The sequence below is a fragment of the Sinohyriopsis cumingii genome, chromosome 2, assembly GCF_028554795.1.
Source record: "Sinohyriopsis cumingii isolate HCF-2022 chromosome 2, ASM2855479v2, whole genome shotgun sequence".
Classification (NCBI taxonomy): Eukaryota; Metazoa; Mollusca; class Bivalvia; order Unionida; family Unionidae; genus Sinohyriopsis; species Sinohyriopsis cumingii.
Window position 1 is genome coordinate 61071026 of NC_142962.1, and position 22857 is coordinate 61093882.

Genomic DNA, 22857 nt, shown 5'->3' on the forward strand with positions numbered 1-22857 from the left:
CAAGAGCGAAACACGAGCCTTCACAGTATCAAGATCCAATTTTCGAGGAAAAACAAATGCCTCAAAGACAACGACGTGTTTCGTAAGATCTTTGCAATGGGGAAGCAGGCAGCTAAGCGATTCCTACATCTTGAAAGTAGGGGTGGGGTAGGGCGGATAGGGTGGCCAGTTCGGAGTGAGACCCAAAATTTCCATCAGACAACAGAATGAGGTTCTCTGCTGTAGAGGCGGATTTTCTTGCTTTACTAGAGGATCTTTAAATATTCTTTTTAATTATTAAGTATCTTTTCACTTGCTCCTTCTCAAAAAGGAGTGTAAATAACGTTAAAAAACGAGCCGAATAATTTTTATTTTGTTTAGCTAATATGTAGAAATGTAGCGGCTTCCTATTTGGGCGAACTATTAATGTTAGTGGGATTGTTTTCGCATAGTTTATCATTTGAAACATTAGCTCTATTTTTACACTTGATGCAGAGTGTTGGATATCGCCTGACAACTGAATCAATGGCACACTTGTAAGTCACATATCAGTAAACTATTATTACTTTATTGTTTATAATTTCGACGAGAATTGAGGTAAACAATGATTTCTGAATTGGGAAATAGTAAGTACTAAACTCATCTGGATAATACGCATTTTGCAGTGACCGTATATGCATTATATATAGCTAATAGCCCTTTTGTATTAAAATGTCAACAATCAGATTTACTCTGAACCAGTTTGATCTTGTTTCGCAAAGATATGGAGATTACCTATGACCCTTGCGCTTAGATACATCTGCGCATGCTCAGAAATCCAATGTTAGAGCAAGGCCATTTTAAGATACGTCGAGAGAGAGAGAGAGAGAACTAACAGCGATGATTCGTGCAAAGTTACGGCGTATGTCTCCTTTCTTATCTATGTTTGCGCTGATTATCATCTTTCTGAACGTTTGGTGTTTCATAAAACTATGTAAGTATTATTTTCATACCTTTCCACACGGTCACTGCAAGATGAGTAGGACGTACACAAAATAAGATAAATGTCTTCTGATTATCTTGTTTCGTTTTAAAAATGTGTTTCCTGACTAATTAACAATACTAAGTTTCTCTCAACATAACCAGACCCAGCAAGGGGTCACGTCTGTCAGGGATAGATCAGGATAAATGCATATAGTTGAAAACGAAATTGGCTTAACTATATCTTTAAAAATGACCCGAGCACTTTCGACTCGATTGAATCTTTGTCGAAGGCAATTACAAAACGTGGGTAATTTCATTGAGAATTTGTTGAAGGCAATGACAAAACATTGGCAATTTCACTGAGTACTTGTCCAAAAATTACAAAACAAGGATAATATCAATGAGTGTTTTTCGACGGCAATTTTACTAACAGAAGCAAACAAGACAAAACAAAAAAAAAATAACAAAAAAATAAAGAAAGCTCTGATTTTACACACCTTTGCTTGAAAAGTTTAGCTGTCGTTCCTAATTGGTTTGATCTCCGAATTATAAAATAACTACATAGTCGGTATTGTCTTGTAAAGTTTGGTAAATCTAAAGCTGTCGATGAATATCAAGCATCAAGTTTTCCTAATATGGGCAATGACTTAAATTGTATATATAATGTTGTAAAAGCGAAGGGCTTTTTCTCTGCCGTCAGACGGTCCATGGATATCGTACACGCGCTCTCATGTACACACTTTCGTACTGATACATATCTTCCTGTAGAAAAAACAAATAAGATAAATTACATAGTTTACATTCCTGCGTACTGTGCAACTATAGCTAACTAATTGCATAGAATGTTTGTTGGTAATTCGATGGTTAGTAATGTAGTTTGGTGGATTAATAGATATAATAATTATCCCCATGTATATACATGCCTATGGTCGCTTTGCGAAAACATGGCTATGACATCACGTGTGTAAATTCGGGTGTCTACCAGAGGTACAGTCTGGTCCGTCTCGCTCGAGATGTATTTATCCATTACCATATACATACTGGTGCGTCTGTCTTGTGCAATAGGAGTATGTCGATAAGACATTTTGAGAATGGAACTTAAAGAAATTTGCCGACGATCGTTCAGAGGAAAATTTGCAACGAAAGTGTGTTACCACATGCCAGTTACACACTGATATTTATTTTCCGATACCAGCTTCCTTTCTTGGAATTAAAATTAATCTCATCGAGCTCCTGCCTCGACCCTTAACGTGCAAAGCAAATTCACAGTTTTGAAATCGTCATGTTACACAATGGTAATATTTTTTTTTCTTCTGATTCAGTTATCTCTACCCGGGAGAGACCAAAATACATTAGAACAGAGCTCTTTTCTTCATCAGGAGATGACACAGGTAATATATGATACGTTTTTGCGTTTAATTAGAAGAAAAACAATAATGCCTATATGCATAAATCCATATATATATATATATATATATATATATATATATATATATATATATATATATATATATATATATATATATATATATATATATATATAGAGAGAGAGAGAGAGAGAGAGAGAGTAAATTCCATATAAGTCAAAATACATATTGTATTCAATGTTAAAAGCAAATTTATATAAGATCAGAATTAAAACATTTATAGAACCTGTAGAAAAAGAACTTTCTTACCTTATTTAATTTATATTCTTATTTTGACTGAATGTTTATAGCAAGAATGAAGGTTTCTTTCCTTATTAGGTCATAGTTTTGAATAATATATTAATCTATCAATATATTAATAGAATTATTTCTCATTAGAGTATTTTATTTTTTTCAGTTGTAGTCAACAATAGCATCGCAAAGGACATGTACGCAAAAATCAGAATTTTCTGCATAATTTTGACTACGGAAAACGATTTGTATACAAAAGCATTGATTGTCAACATCACATGGGCTAAACGATGTAACAAACATTTTTTCATCATGAGCTCTAACATTCATAAACCGGATATCATGTTGTCTGAATACCCGGATGAACGGAAATACCTAATTTACAAGGTTCGGAGTGCTTTTGAATTTATATATGACAAATACATGGGTAGTTTTGATTGGATATTTAAAGGCGATGATGATACCTATGTAATAATAGAAAATTTAAGGTACTTACTCTCTCACTATCACTCCAGTAAACCTGGTTATCTTGGTTATAAGTTTGACAAATTCGTTGCCAATGGTTACATGAGTGGAGGAGGAGGATATGTTATTAGCAGGCAGGGCATTAAACAACTTGTTGAAAATGGCATAAGAGCAAACATGTGCCCCATCGTTCAGACGGAGGAAAATCCAGAATTGAGCGAAGACCTGTTAATTGGAGAATGTCTCCAGAACAGTCACGTGCCCATATTAAATTCACGTGATATTTATGGAAGAGATACGTTTCATCCATACCCACTTAAACAACATTTATTAGGAGATCTTCCATCGTATCTTTATTCTTGGAGCAAAGTGCCACCTGTGGAGGTAAGAGAAATGACCTGCAGTTATAAGTTATCCAATGAAAATCTAGCTTTCTTCCTTTTGTACTTTTTTCGAAAATAATCATTTAATGTCATAACTTAGTCGAACTCTGCTAATCAAATTTCGTACTAAATATAGGCAACATGAACTAACAAAGCTCACACGAACATAAATCATTGATTTAGGCTTAAAATTTAATATCATAGAGAAGATAAAATTGGCTTCTGTGCACTCAGATATTTTGTGCGCACGTTATAAAAGCGTCACTTATTAAGAATACTTTTATACGCTATTTTTCACGGAACCCAAACTTAAGAAAATATTGTTTGATTATTTATATAACGGTTCCGGTTTTGTCAGATCGCAACTGTAAACTAATTTAGTTCTAAGGGAAACTGTTATATATATATAGTTCTCGTATCCTTGACTCCAGTCTATCTTTAATCTATTAACTATCAATCGCTCTGTCAATGTAACTATCAAATCAACTAAAAATTAGTGCAAATGAATTGAACAATGCTTCAGAATTTAATAAAAGTTAAAATTTTACCGATTTATGATAAAGGGCATATAACAACTGGCGGATTACACAATCTGTACTGGTAACGGCGAAGTGACATAGTTCTTGTAGAGCAATGAATATCAACTAAACAACGCAGATAATCAGCAAAAAACTCTTTGATTTAAAACAAATAATGATAATGATAATGATAATACATATTTGTTTTGAATAATCATGCATAGATCCTTCGTAGATTGTTATGGTTCAATATAAAGCTACGCGGCCTTTACTCCTCCATTCCTTACTTATTTTGGGATCCGTCATGTTGTGCTGACACGTATATTCAAGTTTTCTCAACATTTTTGTATCTTTCCTTTTCTTGTAATATTGGCTAGAAAGTACACAATAAATGTAGTATCATTTTATACCTCGGAATAAAACAGCACCAAGCTTTGTATTTTTTAATTATGCTTAGAAATCCGCTTTTATTCAGAACAAAACATAATTAAAACGAAGTATCTAATCTGTCTTGTACCGTTTTGTAATCCAAAATAAACATTTATTAAAAGAACATACAAACTACGTTATTGTGACAAAGGTAATCTCCTATTTTCTCTTAAGATTGTCACATTTTTCATTATTTCGTTCTTTTTTAACAGAACAAACAGAACGCAAACTTTTTTTTGGGTAAAGTGCATGATCAGTTTTTAGCTACAGACATGTGGATGCAAAGGTGTCATGCTTCAAAGGATAAGTGACATTATTTTTTTAAAATTTAAAATAATATTAATCTCGTGAAAAGTAAAATATCCTGCAATCTGTATCCAGTTTTCATACAAATTTGTATTTAATCATATTAAGCATATAATGCAATATAGTAATAATTACTTATACAGAGTTAATTATTTTATCTTTTTTTCTGTTGCGCAATGTTTAGAAATTTGGCAATTGCAGTCAGGATTACTTTTGAATTTGCAGATATAATGGCTATACTTTTTCAAGATTCGGCCAGGAGCAGTATAATCGTGGTAAAGTGTATTTTCTTAATTCACTGTAAATTCCATACACAAAAGATTCGGCCAGGAGCAGTATAATCGTGGTAAAGAGTATTTTCTCAATTCACTGTAAAATCCACACACAAAAGATTCGGCCAGGAGCAGTATAATCGTGGTAAAGAGTATTTTCTCAATTCACTATAAAATCCATACACAAAAGATTCGGCCAGGAGCAGTATAATCGTGGTAAAGAGTATTTTCTCAATTCACTGTAAAATCCACACACAAAAGATTCGGCCAGGAGCAGTATAATCGTGGTAAAGAGTATTTTCTCAATTCACTGTAAAATCCACACACAAAAGATTCGGCCAGGAGCAGTATAATCGTGGTAAAGATTATTTTCTCAATTCACTGTAAAATCCACACACAAAAGATTCGGCCAGGAGCAGTATAATCGTGGTAAAGAGTATTTTCTCAATTCACTGTAAAATCCACACACAAAAGATTCGGCCAGGAGCAGTATAATCGTGGTAAAGAGTATTTTCTCAATTCACTGTAAAATCCACACACAAAAGATAATTATAATTTTTTGAGAGCTTTTATATTATACCGATATTACCGCTCAGGTGGCCTACTGGTTAAAGCGTCTGCCTCGGGAGCGGGAGGTCGTGGGTTCGATCCCCGGCCGAGTCGTACCAAGGACTTACGAAAATGGTTCTAACAGCTGCCTTGCTAGGCGCTCAGCATTAAGAGGTTAGTGTTAGGACTGGTCGGCCTGGTGTCAGGATACATGTCTGGTGGGTCATCATGCTACATGTTTGCGGCATGATGCCACAGTGCTAAACATCACTATAAACTGCCACACTACATCGTAGCGATATGACTGAAAAATTGTTAAAGCTACGTTACAAATCCTAATCACACACACACACACACACACACACACACACACACACACACACACATTATATAGCCTCTCTTTCCTTGGTACCCCCTGTTACATACATACATACATACATACATACATACATACATACATACATACATACATACTGTAACCTTTGGTATATGACAATATATTTTGTGTTTCACTTTAAGCAAGTAGATGCATAAGATGTATAAATAGGTGTTATCACGTTTCTAATAATAAACCTACGAGTTTGGAGTTATTTATCGTTGGCTAGTTAAAGTCAGGTGGTAGTGTACTGCTACGAAGGTCACGTGAATATATATTGTGAAATATTATATTGAGTAGTAAGATCTGCCACGTGGGGTATATTGCAACATATAGTCGTAAAAGACCCTTGGAGTTGTATATATGGAGAGAACTGAGTCTGCAGATGTGTTTAACGTTGTGTTTAGATATAATCTGAGAAGAAACATTTGGTTGGATTGTTCGTTAGACTTACAAAGTACTCACTGGACTAAAATTTTATTTTGGGACAATTGTCCATTTATTGAAAGGAGTTCTGCATAATGACACTTTGATATATCGGGAAAGTTAGCGAACCAGTACATCCGATGATCTGGAGTTCATTTTTGCTTATAAAACTCTATGTCTTATTTTTCCAATTTGAAAGTTAACGTTGCTATTAGCATCGCTTTTTAACATAGTTTCAGTTCTAAAAATCATGTCATCTCTATTGAGACCTGTTGATTTAATAGCCTTTTCTATTTCATCTGGTGAAAAGCTGTCTCTATATCTCCATTAATTATTTAACTATATATCTTTACAGCCTCATCATCTTGTGAATTGTCAATTAATAATTAATAGAACCATAATTTTTGTTTTTAAAATGCTCGATATCAATCATTAGCGCATACTTTACTAGATGACTACTTTTCTTCTTAAAGTATATTTATTATTCTCTCCAAAAAACCTGAAGGATCTGATTTAACTATATTAATCAGTTTGATACCCTCAAGAACCTTATTCTTCTTTGTTGTAGCTTAATATGACTTTAACATACTTATAAATGTTAAAATTGTATACCTAACATACACGTTTCTGTGATCATCAAACTCAGTTACTCATTTTTGACACCTTTCATCAAATAAAACATTTTTTCCCCGCTTGTTTTGATGAGAATTGGTATGTACTGTCTGTCCAAACAATGGACGTTACATTTTAAAACAGCGTTCGAATGACTGTCAACAATATCATTTAATGCGTCAGGATGTACTTTGTAGTCGATATGTGCAGTCATGTGGCTTACCACTTCATGTTTATTGGATTAACATGATGCATATGAGTCCTTTTCTTTAGTCAAATGTAAATTTCGTACTGAAGTATCATCGTCTCTTACTTTTTTACCGATCTTATATTTAAATACAGTGGTACATGCTTATGAAATTCGGCGAATGGCAGTACATACAATTCATGTACATGGAATCTTGATGTGCTAAAAGGAAGTAATCCCATTAAACTCCGCCCATTGATGGCACAGAAGGCGTGTTCGACTATTCCATCATCGGAGTGTAACAGCCCATTAAACTAATTGGTTGACTTAACATATCCTTTGACTCCATTTATCTTGCACATTCTCTTAGTTTACTTCGTTAGGAAGATGCAAAACAGTATAAATATAAATATTCAGGTACTATTCCTGATGACGGCTAATATTAACATTTCTAGTTAAAGCACTGAAATTTATGACAAATACCTTACCTAGACGGTCACTTTTCACAATACAATTTTCCAGTAAATTCAACTGATCAATATCAACATTCATGCATACAGTGGAATTTATTAGGCATTCGTACCAATATAGGGCAATTTGTGACATTTAGCCACAAGTAGCCCTACTTTGATTTTTAGCCACAATTAGCCCTATTTCGACTTTTCAACTAAGGACACTAAACCTTATTATATTGACTTGTAATAAATCGAATTTCCATCATTACCCCCCCCCATATATTTTGGTAATTTGTTGCCATTTTTGTGATCAAAGTGAAGAGATTTACATTCGATCATATTCATTATTGTGGTTGACCCAGGCTTCACTCTAAAGTAAAATATTTAAATAAAAAAATCCTGCGTCCTTTCTGATTCGTACACGTTCCACGATATAATGGAAGTCGTTTCCTCTAGAGATCCCTATTCTAAACATTCAATATAAAGTCTGTCTCTGATTTATTCTGTCATCTTCGTCGTGCCTGTCATTTTTTTCGAAACGCTTTCTCTTTTTCCCACGACATCAACTGGATACTGTCCATGGACGCTAAAATTTCTCACGAAATATGCTGCATTTCGAATCTTCTTCCGATCTGAATATTGATGGAATCAGACCACTGTTAGCGCTTTCTTCCTCCGATCAACAATATTGTTGACATCATCGTCGAGATTGTCAGATATATCGTCAGCCAATGTTGCTCTAATCCGTTCATTCTACATTCACCATAAACTACACCTGGCCGCTTACCAACTTGCATCTATGTCGATCTTGGTCTTTTATTTATTTTGATTTTACATGAATTTTTAATTTTTTTATATATTCTCTCCCTTTGTACCTATAAAAATACTTCCGTATATTTAATGTGAGTATATATCTCTGTCTCTGTCTCTCTCTCTCTCACACACACACACACACACACACACACACACACACACACACACACACACAAACACTTCCTAAGTGTATTAGTATTAATTCACTAGTACGATGACAATAATATAATTAGGGTTATTTGCTTTGAATTATGAAACGTTTTTATATCTTCTAAGATAATTATTGGTTTAGTGTTATTATCTGGACTCTCATTCCTCCCGTCAATATTTAGCGTTGTCGACCATGCCGAGATAAAAGGAAACCTTTCCTACACTGGATGACTGGCGAAGAGGGTGGAGCTAAGTTATGCTCTAACTTCCAAAACCGGAACGTTAGATTACGGTTTTCGCGATCCACATCCCAATTTCTTCAAAATTAGGCGGGGGTCCCGAGTGGCCGAGTGGTCTAAAGCGCTCTCCGTTACGGATCACTGCCATCTCACCTCTGTCTGCGTGGGTTATAGTCTTGGATTTGGCCAATGTGGGCATGTGAGAAAGCTTGCCAGTAGTTTCTTGTGGGTCGGTGGTTCTTTCCGGGGATTTCCCGGGTTCTTCCTCCACCATTAATACTGGCCCCCATGTATAGCCTATCGTGTGCTGAAAAATGGCATTAAACTCCACAACAACAACAATCAGAATTAGGCGATTTGATCTAGTCCCATCATCAAAGAAATTTCAGCGGCCTATAATAATATTTTAAATATCGGATGATGATTCTTCACTTTAACAGTGTACATATTGCCTGTAAAAAATATAGGCAGCACATTCGGTTATCTTCGATTGGCATATGTGGTAATAAACTCTTTTTCTTTCATCTTGCACATCTTGCAGATAAATAATTAAATGAGGAAATAGATACACATCACCATATCATGTTGCTTCTTTATCACTTAGTTGGTATTGGTACATTTTACATACAGTCTTTGCAGTTTTTGTATTTTTGATATGTCAGTACCGTAACATACCATCATTTTGGTTGGTCCACATACGCCTATGAAATTCTTGCGCAGTACAGTCCTTACTAATTTACAAATTTCGCAACGGTTCTCTGGAGAAGTCGCCCCAATTCGCCTGGAGATGTCGCCCCAAGGATCATATATTAGTAATTCTGATATATAGCCACATGGTTAAGGCTTTATTTATTGTTGTTTTTCTTCAACTTAATAACTTATTAAATTGATAAAATTTGCAATTTTTCAACTTTTCCATTTGATCAACTCCGCTTCTGTACTTAACGAAAAATAAGTGTTATCTGTCCCTTTTGCTCTGCTCTTCAAATCATTAGATGCATTTTAATAATATTTGTAGAGATAGTACTATCAATATTTTTTATTACATTTACATATAAAAATGAAACATGCGTACTTGTTGCAGTATAAGTAAATTTAATCGTCGGGTGAAAATGATTTAGGCGATCAATCAATTTTTCAGTTCTTCAGTTGAATGCTTCTGGATCATAAATATGTCATCTAAAAATCGTAATTCGTATTATTAAATTGAAAATATTTATTTTCCAAGATAAGTTTTTATTATTTTACAAATATCTTCGCTAGATAATGTGCTATTATTAGGATTGTTATCAAGAAACTATTTGCACGCTTCAATACCATCTGCATGCGGAATATTGGTATATAGTGATGTTACATCTAATGATACCAGGATTTAAATTATCAGATAGATGTGGAATAGACTTCGACTTTTTAATGAAAGTAGTGGTATCTTTAATGTGTGAAGGAAGTGATTTCATTAAAGGTTGTAAAACACAAAAAATAAATTTGGATAGGTTTTCAGTATATGAATTACAACCTGATATAATGGGTCGTCCTGGAAAATTTAAAGGTAAATTATGGTCAGGATTTTTAGGAGTTTTGGGTAATATGTAGAATTGAGGTGTACGTATGCTAAGAGGGAAAGTATTAAATTCCTCACATACGGAATTATTATTTTTGAGGTGCACGTATGTTAAGAGGAAAGTATAAAATTCCTCACACACGGAATTATTATTTTTAGCGATCTCATTAGTGCATGTTGAAATTTTTTATTTAATTTCTAATTGATGTTTAACTTCTTTAACATAATCATCTTGATTCACAATAATAACAATGTCTGACTTATCATCCTTTTTAATCACTATACTTTCGTCATTCATTAGATTATGTACAGACTTAATTTCGTCCTTATAAATATTACTATGATATTGATTTAATTTAGTTAATATCTCTTTTGTGATCGTGTATATATATATATATATATATATATATATATATATATATATATATATATATATATATATATATATATGTGTGTGTGTGTGTGTGTGTGTGTGTGTGTGTGTGTGTGTGAATCACGTAAAAGATGACTTAATTGTATTATAAAAAGGTTATTTGGGTGACAAGTTTTTGGATGACTTCTCCAACCAATTGGGGCGACTTCTCCAACCACTCTATGGCGACTTCTCCAGATACGTGGGGCGAGTTCTTCGAATACCGACGTAACTTAGAGAAGTGCAAGCGATGGATAAATGCTCCCGTTTTCTGTCTCTGTCTCAGTGTTGTTTGATATGGCAAATATTGCTCACCAATATCGTCTGGTATATCATTTAATGTTATCACGCACGCCATTTTCACAGAATGTTTGTCGGAGGTTAAGACGTTGTCAAGTCACGTGTTGGGTAGGCGGAGCGATCTACCTTCTGGCGTAAGGTCAATTGGCTGCAACCGTGGGAATTTTCCTTTCGTAGCAAATTTATTCCAATATTGCTATCAACGATATGACGACCGTCTTTCCAATCGGTAGCTCAGTGAACGTCGGGTAGAACAAAAACAGTCGACTCTTAAAAAAAACCGCACAGCAATAGTTACGTAGGTTATGACCAGTGTATCCCACAAAAAGTATCCGAATAGCCCATTTCATGCAGACTGCGGTGAACTTTGTAATTTGCTCGGAATTTTGATCACGTGGCGGGTGGTCAGCTGACCGTAATAGGTGGTGGGCAAAATATGGCTAACGCTTCAGCATCAGCATCAACTTCTGTAATTACTTCAACATCGTTTATCGAGTTGAAAAATGCATATTCAACAACGATGCTGCCGCAGATATTGACGAAATTTCATATTGGAACCATCCTGTCTTAGTTTCTGGAAACCAGGGTGGATTTCAAGCCCATTCGAGAGAGTAGCTTTGAGCTGTTTACATCTGGACATGTACATGTAAGTAAGGAAACGGTGTCGAAGTAAACAAATTTAATCCTGGCAATCAAAGAGCAAGTTTTTCAAACTATTTCTGTGCATCCGAAACGTCACTATAATTAAATGCGTTTCGTATGAGTTTATCATATAAATTTCAATCATTTAATTAATTTTATTTCTGAAATATTTATAAACAACAATGAACGCCATTTGTTTATGTACATGTACCCACCAGCGTTTGATTGGCTGGAGTATAAAATAACTCGGCAGGTTATTCGGATAATTACGGAGCAACTGGGTTAAATTCGGTATGAAATGGGCTATGCCAAACAAAAACTAGAACACGAATAAGCTTTCCCGCAGTCATTCAGAAATTGTGGGAGAACAGAGAAACTCCTTCATGCTATCCATTGAGAGAGAAAACGCAGAGAAACACCCGCAAAAACCTGCAGAGAAACACCTGTCAGCCTAATACAATACAGGCTGTCGCCTTTACATTACTGTTACCTAAGACCCGCATGCGTTAAGCGTCAACTTATAGGAGTAAATTAACCTCTCTTTGGAAGAAAATCCACAAGTGCTGGTCTCTCAACTGACGCAAAGTTTTCCAAGCACATCATTAGTTCAAATTAAAAAATGTAAATATCCGTTCACAAGAACATTCAGTCTAGTAATATAATCTTTTTCCATGTCAATCACATACAATACAAATCGTCATACAGCAACAGTTCTAGATTTTAGTACAAGTTTTTGCATCAGTAATCATCCATAAATATCATACAAATATGATGATATTTCTTCTGCCATGTTCAATGCTGCATCAGTGGTGATATCCATGGTGGAATGGACAAACTTTGCGATGGAAGTGTTGTAAACAGTCTCCTTGAAGTCAGTATATATGGCACCACAACTACTCCAGCTGACCTGACCAAGTGAACTTTGTGACATCACACAGTAATTTCCAGTGGAGATCCAGTATTGAAAAAGTATGTCCGTCTCAAATTTTCTATCGACGGGAACGACATTTTGTAAACAAAAATATACTTATAAATGTTATTAGTTGTCGAATTATGCATTATTGTTTCAGCTCGCGGCGAGGACTGTTTTATTTTGCACATAATAATTAAAAGTGGCAACATCTTTACCAGAATAAAATGAAATGCCGACAATTGTTTGTTCGTCTATCTATCTAAACTATTTTTCGCAAAATAAAAGCAATGCGATAAATCGAATCTAAAATGGGCAGTGATTTAATATTAAATTTATGTAACTTATTAAATGACTCCCAGCGTTTGCGAGCCAAAGCTAGCTAATTCTGGAAATTACAAAACTAGTTAAATAAATTAAATATTAATTAATTACCCATTTATCAAATAGTTGGTACCGACAGGGTTTGCGGCAGTGGTTTGCGCTTAAATATTTGTGATATGCCAACACCATTACATATCCCTTGCTGTGAATCAGATTGATCCAGATATGACCATGAAATTCTTTAGCATTATTCTCATTATTGACCGTGAGAATTTTACTTTCTTCGCTTTCTGGAGCCGTTTCTTGTACACTTATTATCAACAAATAGCTTAATTCCCCTCCTTGGACGGGAATACGAAACATTAGAAAAAAATGGGATGAGCGGAATATAAACAAAGTTAGAACATAAAAATAAAATAGTATTTTTAAAAAAATCTTGGAATGCCGCCGCGAGTTTCGAACTCGCGACCTCTTGTTCGGCAGCCGGGACACACAGAAAGACAAATATGGGTGTTTATATATAAGATGTGGCGACCGTCTTTGCCATGGAGATTGGCTAAAAAGAGTTAAGTGTTTCAAAATATAGCCAATGTACACTTCGTAGATTTTTCTGAGCTTCAAACTTCATTGCTGCTATCCGGCAGTATAGATATTGCACCCCACCACCAGGAAGATCGTGGTTTAAATGTAAACCTACAGGAATAAATTAACTCACCTCTCGTATGAAAAGAATGTCGACAAATGTTGATCTCTTATCTGACAGAAAGCTGTCCAGACACAGCATTCTTCAAGGTCAAAAATGCAAATATCTCGTCACAAAGACATTAAATAGCGATTTATTATAAGCAGCAGCCTATTTTGCCTGGGTTTAATGAAATTCATATTGTGCCTAAATTTCTTGCTTTATGACACCAAGCCTGCAATACTGTGTGTAACTATTTTGTAATTTCTGGTACTCCTCATGATCAAGCAAATGGTTTTAGAACAATAAATTTATCGCCGGTAATTTTAGATGCAAATTTTCTTACTTTTCTCTGAATACCATGTATTTGTTTGTTTGTGACAATACATTTCGTTGTATTTGTCCATTAACCAATATTTCCTCAGATTCATATAAGCAAATTCTTTTAAAGAAATAAACATAAAAGTTTAACAGTCAGATAGTTTTCTATTCGAATGTCGAACTTCATAAAACTAATTTGGTCTCGATGTATTTCTAAGGTTTATCCGTTTAATTTATGATAGCGATGCGTGTGGACTTTCTCGACATCGTCTGTTTCAGTTTTCTGTTCTTCCTCTTCTTCATTATATGCTATAGCTACCGTTGGAAGACACGTGTATATAAAGAATGAAAGAAACGACAGAACAACATACAGATGCAATCACAAGAAAACGACCGAATAAACACTCAGACAGTGGATGCACTGACATACATGAAATCGTTCCGACATAATATTATTTGTTATTAGAACTATGTTACTGGTAATTTTGTAGTTAATTTGTGTACGCATTTTTACAAATATTGTCTATTATTGGTTCAATTAATTAAAGAAACATCATCAGAAATTTAGTTTGTTTTTTTTACCGAATATTAGAGAAGGTTTTGTAAGCAGACGATTAAATGTAAAAGCAGTGGCATGAATAACAGTGGCATGTATAACAGTGTCATGTATAACTCATGTACAACAGTGTCATGTATAACAGTGGCATGTACAACAGTGCCATGTATAACAGTGTCATGTACAACAGTGGCATGTACAACAGTGTCATGTATAACTTTTTTTAAAGACAGTTCAGCGTATTACAACTCTTCTTCCCCACTCTTTCCCTATTGGCAGATTGTGATTTTCAAAGTGACACCTGAAAAAATAGTTCGGCTCTTATATAGCTTAAAATAAAACATATTCTTGCTCTGATTTAATACCGGAAACGAAACTATTGGATCCATTGCATTAACTGTATAATTACAATTTTGTGGAGGTGAAAGAAAAACATATCCCGGCTCAAAAGGAATCCTTCCCGCAAGAAAAAAAAATAAAAAAGAAAGAAAAATAAAATACCCACACAAACAAGAAAAAAACAAAACAAAAACAAACAGTGAAACAAACAAAGAAACAAACAAACGAAAAATGCCACATAGTAAATGTTAGGTTTCTTAGCTGTACTACAACATTTTGTTTTTAAGTTTTGTAGGCTCCGCTTCTTTAGTTATTCGGAATAAAGCGATTTAAAGCGGTGTCATCAATAAGTTCACAAGCCCATAATACAAGGTCAAGTTCATTGTTATAAAGCATATAGTGTAATTCAGCTTGTAGCATTTATATACCTTTTACGAAGTGGTTTGCTTCGTAAACTCTTAAGTCAATCCGTTTCTCAAATCAGAGAGAGAGAGAGAGAGAGAGAGAGAGAGAGAGAGAGAGAAGAAAGGAAGTTCAATCCTCTTGAAAGAGGTGTCACTTGATGATGTTGAAAATACCGCTACATGTTGGGGAAGCTTGGCATGAGAGAGTACACGGGTCGAGCTGCAAAGACAAAGCCTGTTTGAGCTTCTGACCAGCAAAACTTTATTGAAATACTCAACATATAAACTTACATTTCAATATCAAACTACAACAAACTCAATTTTCGGATATAAGAAATACATATAAAACTACGATATTCTTTCACTTACCAACATCATACTTTTATAATAACTGTCGTTTAGAATGTAATACAGATAATTAAATATCGAATAAATTCACGATAGCAAAAGAATCTAAAATTCAATATTTCAGACTAATACCGTAATTGAAATATATTTTACTGAATTTATTCTAAAAAGTCAACATATTAAACTCTATTATTTAAAGAGTATTTTACTTCTAAATTAACTATTACTGAGTATGAAGTTGGTAGCGAATGTTGCTTTTTACTATATTCAATAATATAATTATAAATAAATATAAGTTCTTCAAACAATTAAACTTTCCGTTACATTATATTAAAGAATAGCAAAGAAATATTAAAATAATCTAATGTTTAAACATACTGATGTTAGGTTAACATCTTAAGACTAAAAATTCTTATAACTCTAAAAAGTCTTATACTATGAAAAATTGTACATAGATCATAATCTTACCTGCAAAGACAAAGCCTGTTTGAGCTTCTGGCCAGCAAAACTGATGTCAGCCCGTGGCTGGGCTTTATATACCCGTTTCTTAAGACAACGCCAAATATGGCGCGCTCCTAGCTCTTGCGTTGGCCAGAATCTCAAAGTGAGGCTTCGTAGTCTCTTACAGATTATTGTCTAGGTCTATGTACATTATTACGTAGGTACTTCTGCAAGATCAGCACATTTGCCCTCTATAGGAATCTTTGGAATCTGTCTAGTTCACTATTTACGTAACCTAATGAATGTACTTTTTTGTGCTGAGTCTGAGATACAAGTAATGTGTGTATAAGACGGTTTGTACTTGATCATAATAGCGTAATCATTGTTGAATAGTAGTATATAATTGTAACACGAATAAATGGATTCAATCTCAATATATTTTAGTAGAAAATTGCTTCCAATATGATTTATCAATTTACTTCTAATACAATTTAGTCAAAACTTACTCTTAATACAATTTAGAGGAATTTTCAATCTTGTTACTTGTACTAAAAAATTCTGTCCTAATATACCTATAAAGATATTAATCGTGTTGTATATAATGTGTTATTTTACTTGACAAAAAAGTGCATTTTATTGTCTTTGTTATAAGTCACCGACTGATGGATTACATTATTTTGGGTTACATGTTCATGCAATGAAGTGTTGTAACACATTTTCTAGAATGCAGTCTTTAAATGACAACAAACCTTAAAAGGATCATCAAAAATGTAACTAAAATCCCAGTATGTCAGCTCATTTTATTCGGTACTACATTGTTTTGATGATTTTGTTTCATCCATACCACTGACTCGCTCAAAAACAAACTAGATCGTTGCCACGCCGTAATTCGCCAACACTGGTACACTTTTCTTATAAATTTGTATTTGCAATTGGTCGTTATCAAATGTAAAAAAATGTTAAAGTCAAAGCAGTTTTTGTCTAGTTTCTTGTGCCCAGTTTCTGCTTCTGTTTCTCTTTCATGTTCTTCAGTTTTAAACTTCCTTCTATTGTACAATCGAAATTGTAACTATCTGAATAAGATGTTTCTTTCCAGGGGCGGATTGGAGGTGAGGGGGTGGGCAGAAGTGGATGATTGGGCATCATCACTGCTTCCATGCTCTCTCTCTCTCTCTCTCTCTCTCTCTCAGAGTTTCCTAAAGGAAGTTTTCTTTACGATTAAATCATTATTATTATCCCGTGGATACTGCTTAAATTCTTCGCTTCTCTCGGCCCCAACAACGGACCCGTCACGTAGACGATTACGTTTCTCATCAACATCATTTATGGATCCCACCTTGCTTTCTACTAAGTATGCTATAGCAAACACCCATGTTTCCAATCCTCTACCTGCCGAAAATATCGCAGTAATTTGATACATTTTCCAATTTAGCATTACACCAATGCTGTCAATCGTTAGTATATGCAACTGAACAAATACAGGTCTGTAACGCGAATACTGAAATTATACATCTTTGTCTGTCTGTGTCTGTCTGTCTGTCTGTCTGTCTGTCTCTCTCTCTCTCTGTGGAGCACAAGCTATTTCGTTTTAATTGTAACTTTCCTACAAAAACAATAAGCGGTCGTGGCAATGAAATGTTAGTATTTTACGAATTGTACGTCATATTGTGCAAGTCTGATAATTTAATTAACAAAACGCGTCATGTCCACACTGTAACCTATGCGGATGAGTTGTTTTCCCACTGTTACATTTAATAATGTTATGATGTACTATTATCACTTATCAGATAAACTAAAATAAAATATATGCAACTAAGATAACTTATTGTCACAGTAATTATAATCGCCAAAAGCAAACAATCAGAATAACAGTTTATCGTTCACAAGTGAAAGTTTCATTGCCTTAACACATGGGATTTAATATGTGTAGAATTACTGGATATGAAGCATACTAAAAAATTATATTATGATCACAAGAAAGGTGAATGTCGTATTCTCTGAATGCAAAGTTGCCTGAATGAAAAAGAAAAAGTACATATAATGTTCTTACCAAGTCTCAACTTCTCACTATAAATTGCATTAAACCGTTTTTCCTGTGCTACATGTACCACCACATTCCAAATATTACAGGTTAGACGTGGTGGAGATATTCAAGTTTACAGTTGTTCTTGATGTTGATAACAACGTGAAAAGAGAGTGGCAGTCGAACAAGTGTGATATATTTTACGTTCTCGTTCTGTTGCATTTAATTGTGCAGAGAGAGAGAGAGAGAGAGAGAGAGAGAGAGAGGGAGAGAGAGAGAGTAAAACTCGTCACTTCTACACTCCACTCACTCACCTAATCATATGTGCATATTCCATACATCTACCGATTTATCTATTCACATATTGTACAGTTGTCATAAATCAATTTCTGTCTCAATTTTCGCACCAATCGCTTTTTTCTTCCCATTTCAGGGCCAAAATTGTTGCAGCCAATTTACGATCAGTTTCCACTACATGAAACCAGAATCAATGGTTTTAATCGACCATTTGTTGTATAAAACCTCCGTTTTCGGCAGAACGTTGCCTTTGAATATGGGAAAGATGTTTCAAGCCGAACAATCCAAGCCTTAAAACATAGAGACAACACAGCTCTTGGTAAAGAACAATCAACACATCCAACGATGCATTCCTCATTCAGGTTTTTATGTGAAATATGCACAATAATAGATTTATGTTTATCGAGGTGGAACTCTTTAAAAATATGATACTCTTTCTTGACTGCCGTTTGAAAATATCTCTTGCGATGGTTGCTAACAAACTGTGGAGGAAATCATTGTTCGCCACATAAAAAATTGTGCTAAGAAATGAACTGATTCTTCCGACAGAGAAGAATATGCGTTCGAAATTGCTTAGCGCAATCCAACGCGACGGTTCTTACGCATGAATAGACTTACTTGTGGAAAGAATCACAGAATCTTCACGTTCACATTTTTCACGAGCACAAATTTACCTATGTATTGGTGAAATGTACGAATTTACTTATGTGTTTGTAAATTTGCAATGTGTTCTCGTGCGATGTTTTGCAGGTTAAAAGATAGTCATTATCAGAAGACAATATAGGTGATGTGGAAAGTGTCACTAATAACAACATTTATGATGATGACGAGACGGCCACCATGCTGGTGATGACGATGATGATAATATGATAATAATAATGAAGGAGAATAATGCTTTTATGGAGAACGTAGTCTTGATCATTAATGTTATTATTATTTCTGGAGAAATTCTGCCAAATATCTTCTTCTTCTTCTTCTTATTATTATTATCGTCATAGTATCACCTACCAATGAGATAAAGAATACAAATGCAAATTTTTTTTCATATTTTGAGCTATTTTACTTGATTTTATGCTTCAATCAACTCATCGTCATCACACATTTGAGATAGAGAACTTCAAATGTTGCCTGTCTCTAAAGATTTCTTACGTACAATCCCGATGAAGAGCGCACCAAAGTCAAATGAACCTGATCCCTTTGAGACATCACTGATCTTTGAGTGCTTTGATTCAATATTGCTTTCACTAACCACTGTTAGTAATGCTTCTCTCTCATCCGGGGTTTCCCGTCTTTTTTCATAAATGCCATTGCCAACCATTCTTGAAGAAACCATAAGTCAACCAAAAAGATTTAATCAACAAGCTAACATCCTGTTCCCAACTAGCAATTTATGTAAAAGATCTTAGAAAAAGTAGTTCTTTCCTAACATGTATCTCATCTGAATCTGACTAGTCCTTTTAGCAATATACGATTCGCATCTCGCCCTCGCCACAGTACCAAAATTACTTTTCAAAAAGCAGTTAACGACCTTCTCCTTTGGATAGTCGAAATATTAAATTCATCGCCCTCCTTGTCTTATCTGCAGTATTTGACAAACTAGACCAGGATATATTACTTCATCGTCTCCAGCATGTATTTGACATTAGTGATACAACCATATAATGCTTCAATTCATGCTTAATCGAAAGGACACAAATTGTCTCCGTGTTTAGCAAACAGGCTAGCCCAATTCATCTATGTTTTGGTGTTCCACATGGTTCAATTCCTAGACCTGTTCTGTTTGTTTTGTACAAGTGTCATATATTGTCATCCTGCATCTTACCAATTGTATATTTATGTCATCCAAATATACATATCTGATTATCCACTTAAAGCTGACGCATTTCCGAACTGAAGCCAAGGATGACATGTAACAAACTGCAGATGAATGATGATAAAACGGAAGTCATTCTGATCGCCATAAATAGACTTTCTTTCTCATACTTTATATCAAACAGTAAGTATCAACAACAACAACATTAAATTTCCGCAATCAGGTGTCCTTCTTGACTCTGTCATTACTCCGATATTTCATAAACAGTTGCAAGGCTATATACTTGGAGCTGTGACGCATCAACTCTATTCGCAGTTTTCTTTCTGGTACTGTCACTAAAACACTTGTGTGTTCTTTCAGTGCTTTCTAGACTTGACCATTGCAATTCACTTCTGTCTGGTTCATCTCGGGATCTACTACAGAAATTTCAAACATAGTTCTTTTCAGATCATTATTAAAGTACGAATAACTGAATACTTTCTCGTCCTGCTTTGACCCTACACTGTCGCCCCGTTAGCTCCAGAATAAAACACAAAATATGTTCCTATGTTAAATTCCGTTGATTGCTCCGAGTTCAAACTCCCTATCTCACCTCATCCTTTTTAAACGTTTACTCTCCCCTTCCGACACTAGTGATCTCATACCAAAACCAAGCCCGTACCAGGGCCAAGCTCCATGAAGGAACTTAGACACAATGAAACTGTGATCTCATTCAAGAGTGCTCAAAAAACTTTCTGATGTTTTTTTTTAAATTCAGTGTCGATTGAGATAATACGATGTTAAGAAATGCGTGTGCATCTATTAATTAAAATTTTATACTACCACATCTCTTTTGTCGTCAATTGTACCTATATGAAATTGCAATTATATATTCCCACGTCTGTTTTTCCTTCAATTGTTTCTATATAAAAATGAAATTATACATTCCCACGTCTCTATTTTCTTAACTGATTATCCCTGGAGATTTTTGGCATTTCCGCCAAAAATGGGAGTAAGAGATGCACATTAGGAACTACATCTGAATACATCTGATTCCTAGGGATTTTTTTAGCCTGATTCCTAGTTGTGTTAGAAACGTCGTTTGTCATTGGCTATTTCGCTTTATTTGCTTATTGTATCCATCATTTTCGTGACCTGGCTCCTTTTTACTCCGAATCCTCAACTTATCATACTCTTGCAAATGATCGCCCGTCTGTGTGAAGTTCAGATTGGTCTGCCTTTGAACTGACGCCAAAAAGTCTAAAATCTGGACATAAAATCTGAATCTGGAAACGGGCGAAGTTTTGGTGTACAAAAATCGGGTCTAAAATATGTTTTTCCCTCTGTATTTTGTAATGCAAGACGAAGGTCCAGATTATTTGGTACCATTGCAGAAATAGATCTGTTTCGATTATTTGGTACCATTGTAGAGATACACCTGTCTACCTTTCTGTAATACCAAAGCTTTGGTGTATCTTAAATGACCTTGACGCTACAGAGCTCAGAAGTAGGATACTTCCTCCTGATGCATAAACTTGGAGCCAGGGATTACTTAGTTGACAAGACTTTTGGAAATTTCTTTCAAATTGTCAAGGAATGGCTAATTTTGTGATTTATGTGCAATATTGATGCACGCAAGATCAAATACGCATGGAATATTCAAATTTGGTGACGTTATCAAAGTTCACCCATTAAATTGTACTTATATAGACAGCTGTTGCAATAGCTAATGTGCAGAGATTCCGTAATGTTACTTAATTATGTACCAACAATACTGCATGGCTTTTCATACGAATGGTTCTGTGAGTGTTATAATTATTAACAAGGAAAGGGTTAAATTGGTTTGGCTGTTTAACAAATATTTACAGTTTGTTTTCTTCAGCAGACACTACGGATACTATCTGAGAATTTTAGTGCACCTCAAGCGAGGTATCAGCCATAATACCCTTTTATCCTAATGGCTTAGACATAGTACTTCAAGTCGATGATAAATAAAACCGACCCCAACCCTAAAACAAACAATCAAAAAAAACGGGCGGGGGTGGTAGCATGTGAGACTCACAGTACTAATTTAGATCCCATTGTAAACTCATGGAAACCCCATGATATTAAATATTCTATACATTCTTAACGCTCATATTTAAAACGTATATTTCTCAGTATATTTTTATCCGTGATGTTTAGATTACAACTTGAACAGCAATTACAAACACGATGCAAAATTCATCTACTTTTGAGGGTCTTTTGGAGGGGGGGGGGAGTGTTGCAATTTTCTTTCGAGCTGAGATTTTTTTTATCTCTTTATAATTTTTGTTTGATAGCATAAAGTATATAATATGATCTTGATTTCTTATAAATCAGAGCACCATATTTTTGTTCAAGCTATTGACAGACGGCATTTTTTATATTTAAAAAGTGCCAGAATCATGCCCAAGAACATTAAATTGTTGGTCCTTAATATAATACCGTGGTATGTATCGTTCTATGTTCTAATTGCAAACCTTAAGAAATTGGTTGAGGGTAGGTATTCATATAATCCTTTCCGTGCATTGGTATGGTAGCTTCTGTATGGAGAAAACCATTTCAGCAGTGACGTTGTTTTCATCTACATATGTTTGAAACACCCTTTCAATCCCTCACGTAAAATATCCGATGCTAATTTCAGCAACGAGTGTTTCAAAGTCAGATCTATTAATGGACCGAAATTCCACAGAAGATCATCGTT

At 34.7% G+C, this 22857-nt stretch overlaps 1 protein-coding gene across 1 annotated transcript; it reads left to right on the forward strand.

Annotated features, from left to right (window-relative positions):
* Positions 1-803: 803 nt before the first annotated feature.
* On the forward strand, positions 804-20977 carry LOC149805008 (glycoprotein-N-acetylgalactosamine 3-beta-galactosyltransferase 1-like). The gene is made up of 4 exons (XM_089946464.1): positions 804-952; positions 2265-2333; positions 2767-3449; positions 18477-20977. Exons 1-4 carry the CDS (start codon positions 859-861, stop codon positions 18633-18635), a joined length of 1005 nt encoding a protein of 334 aa, XP_089802590.1. The 5' UTR covers positions 804-858; the 3' UTR covers positions 18636-20977.
* The last annotated feature ends 1880 nt before the right edge of the window (positions 20978-22857 follow it).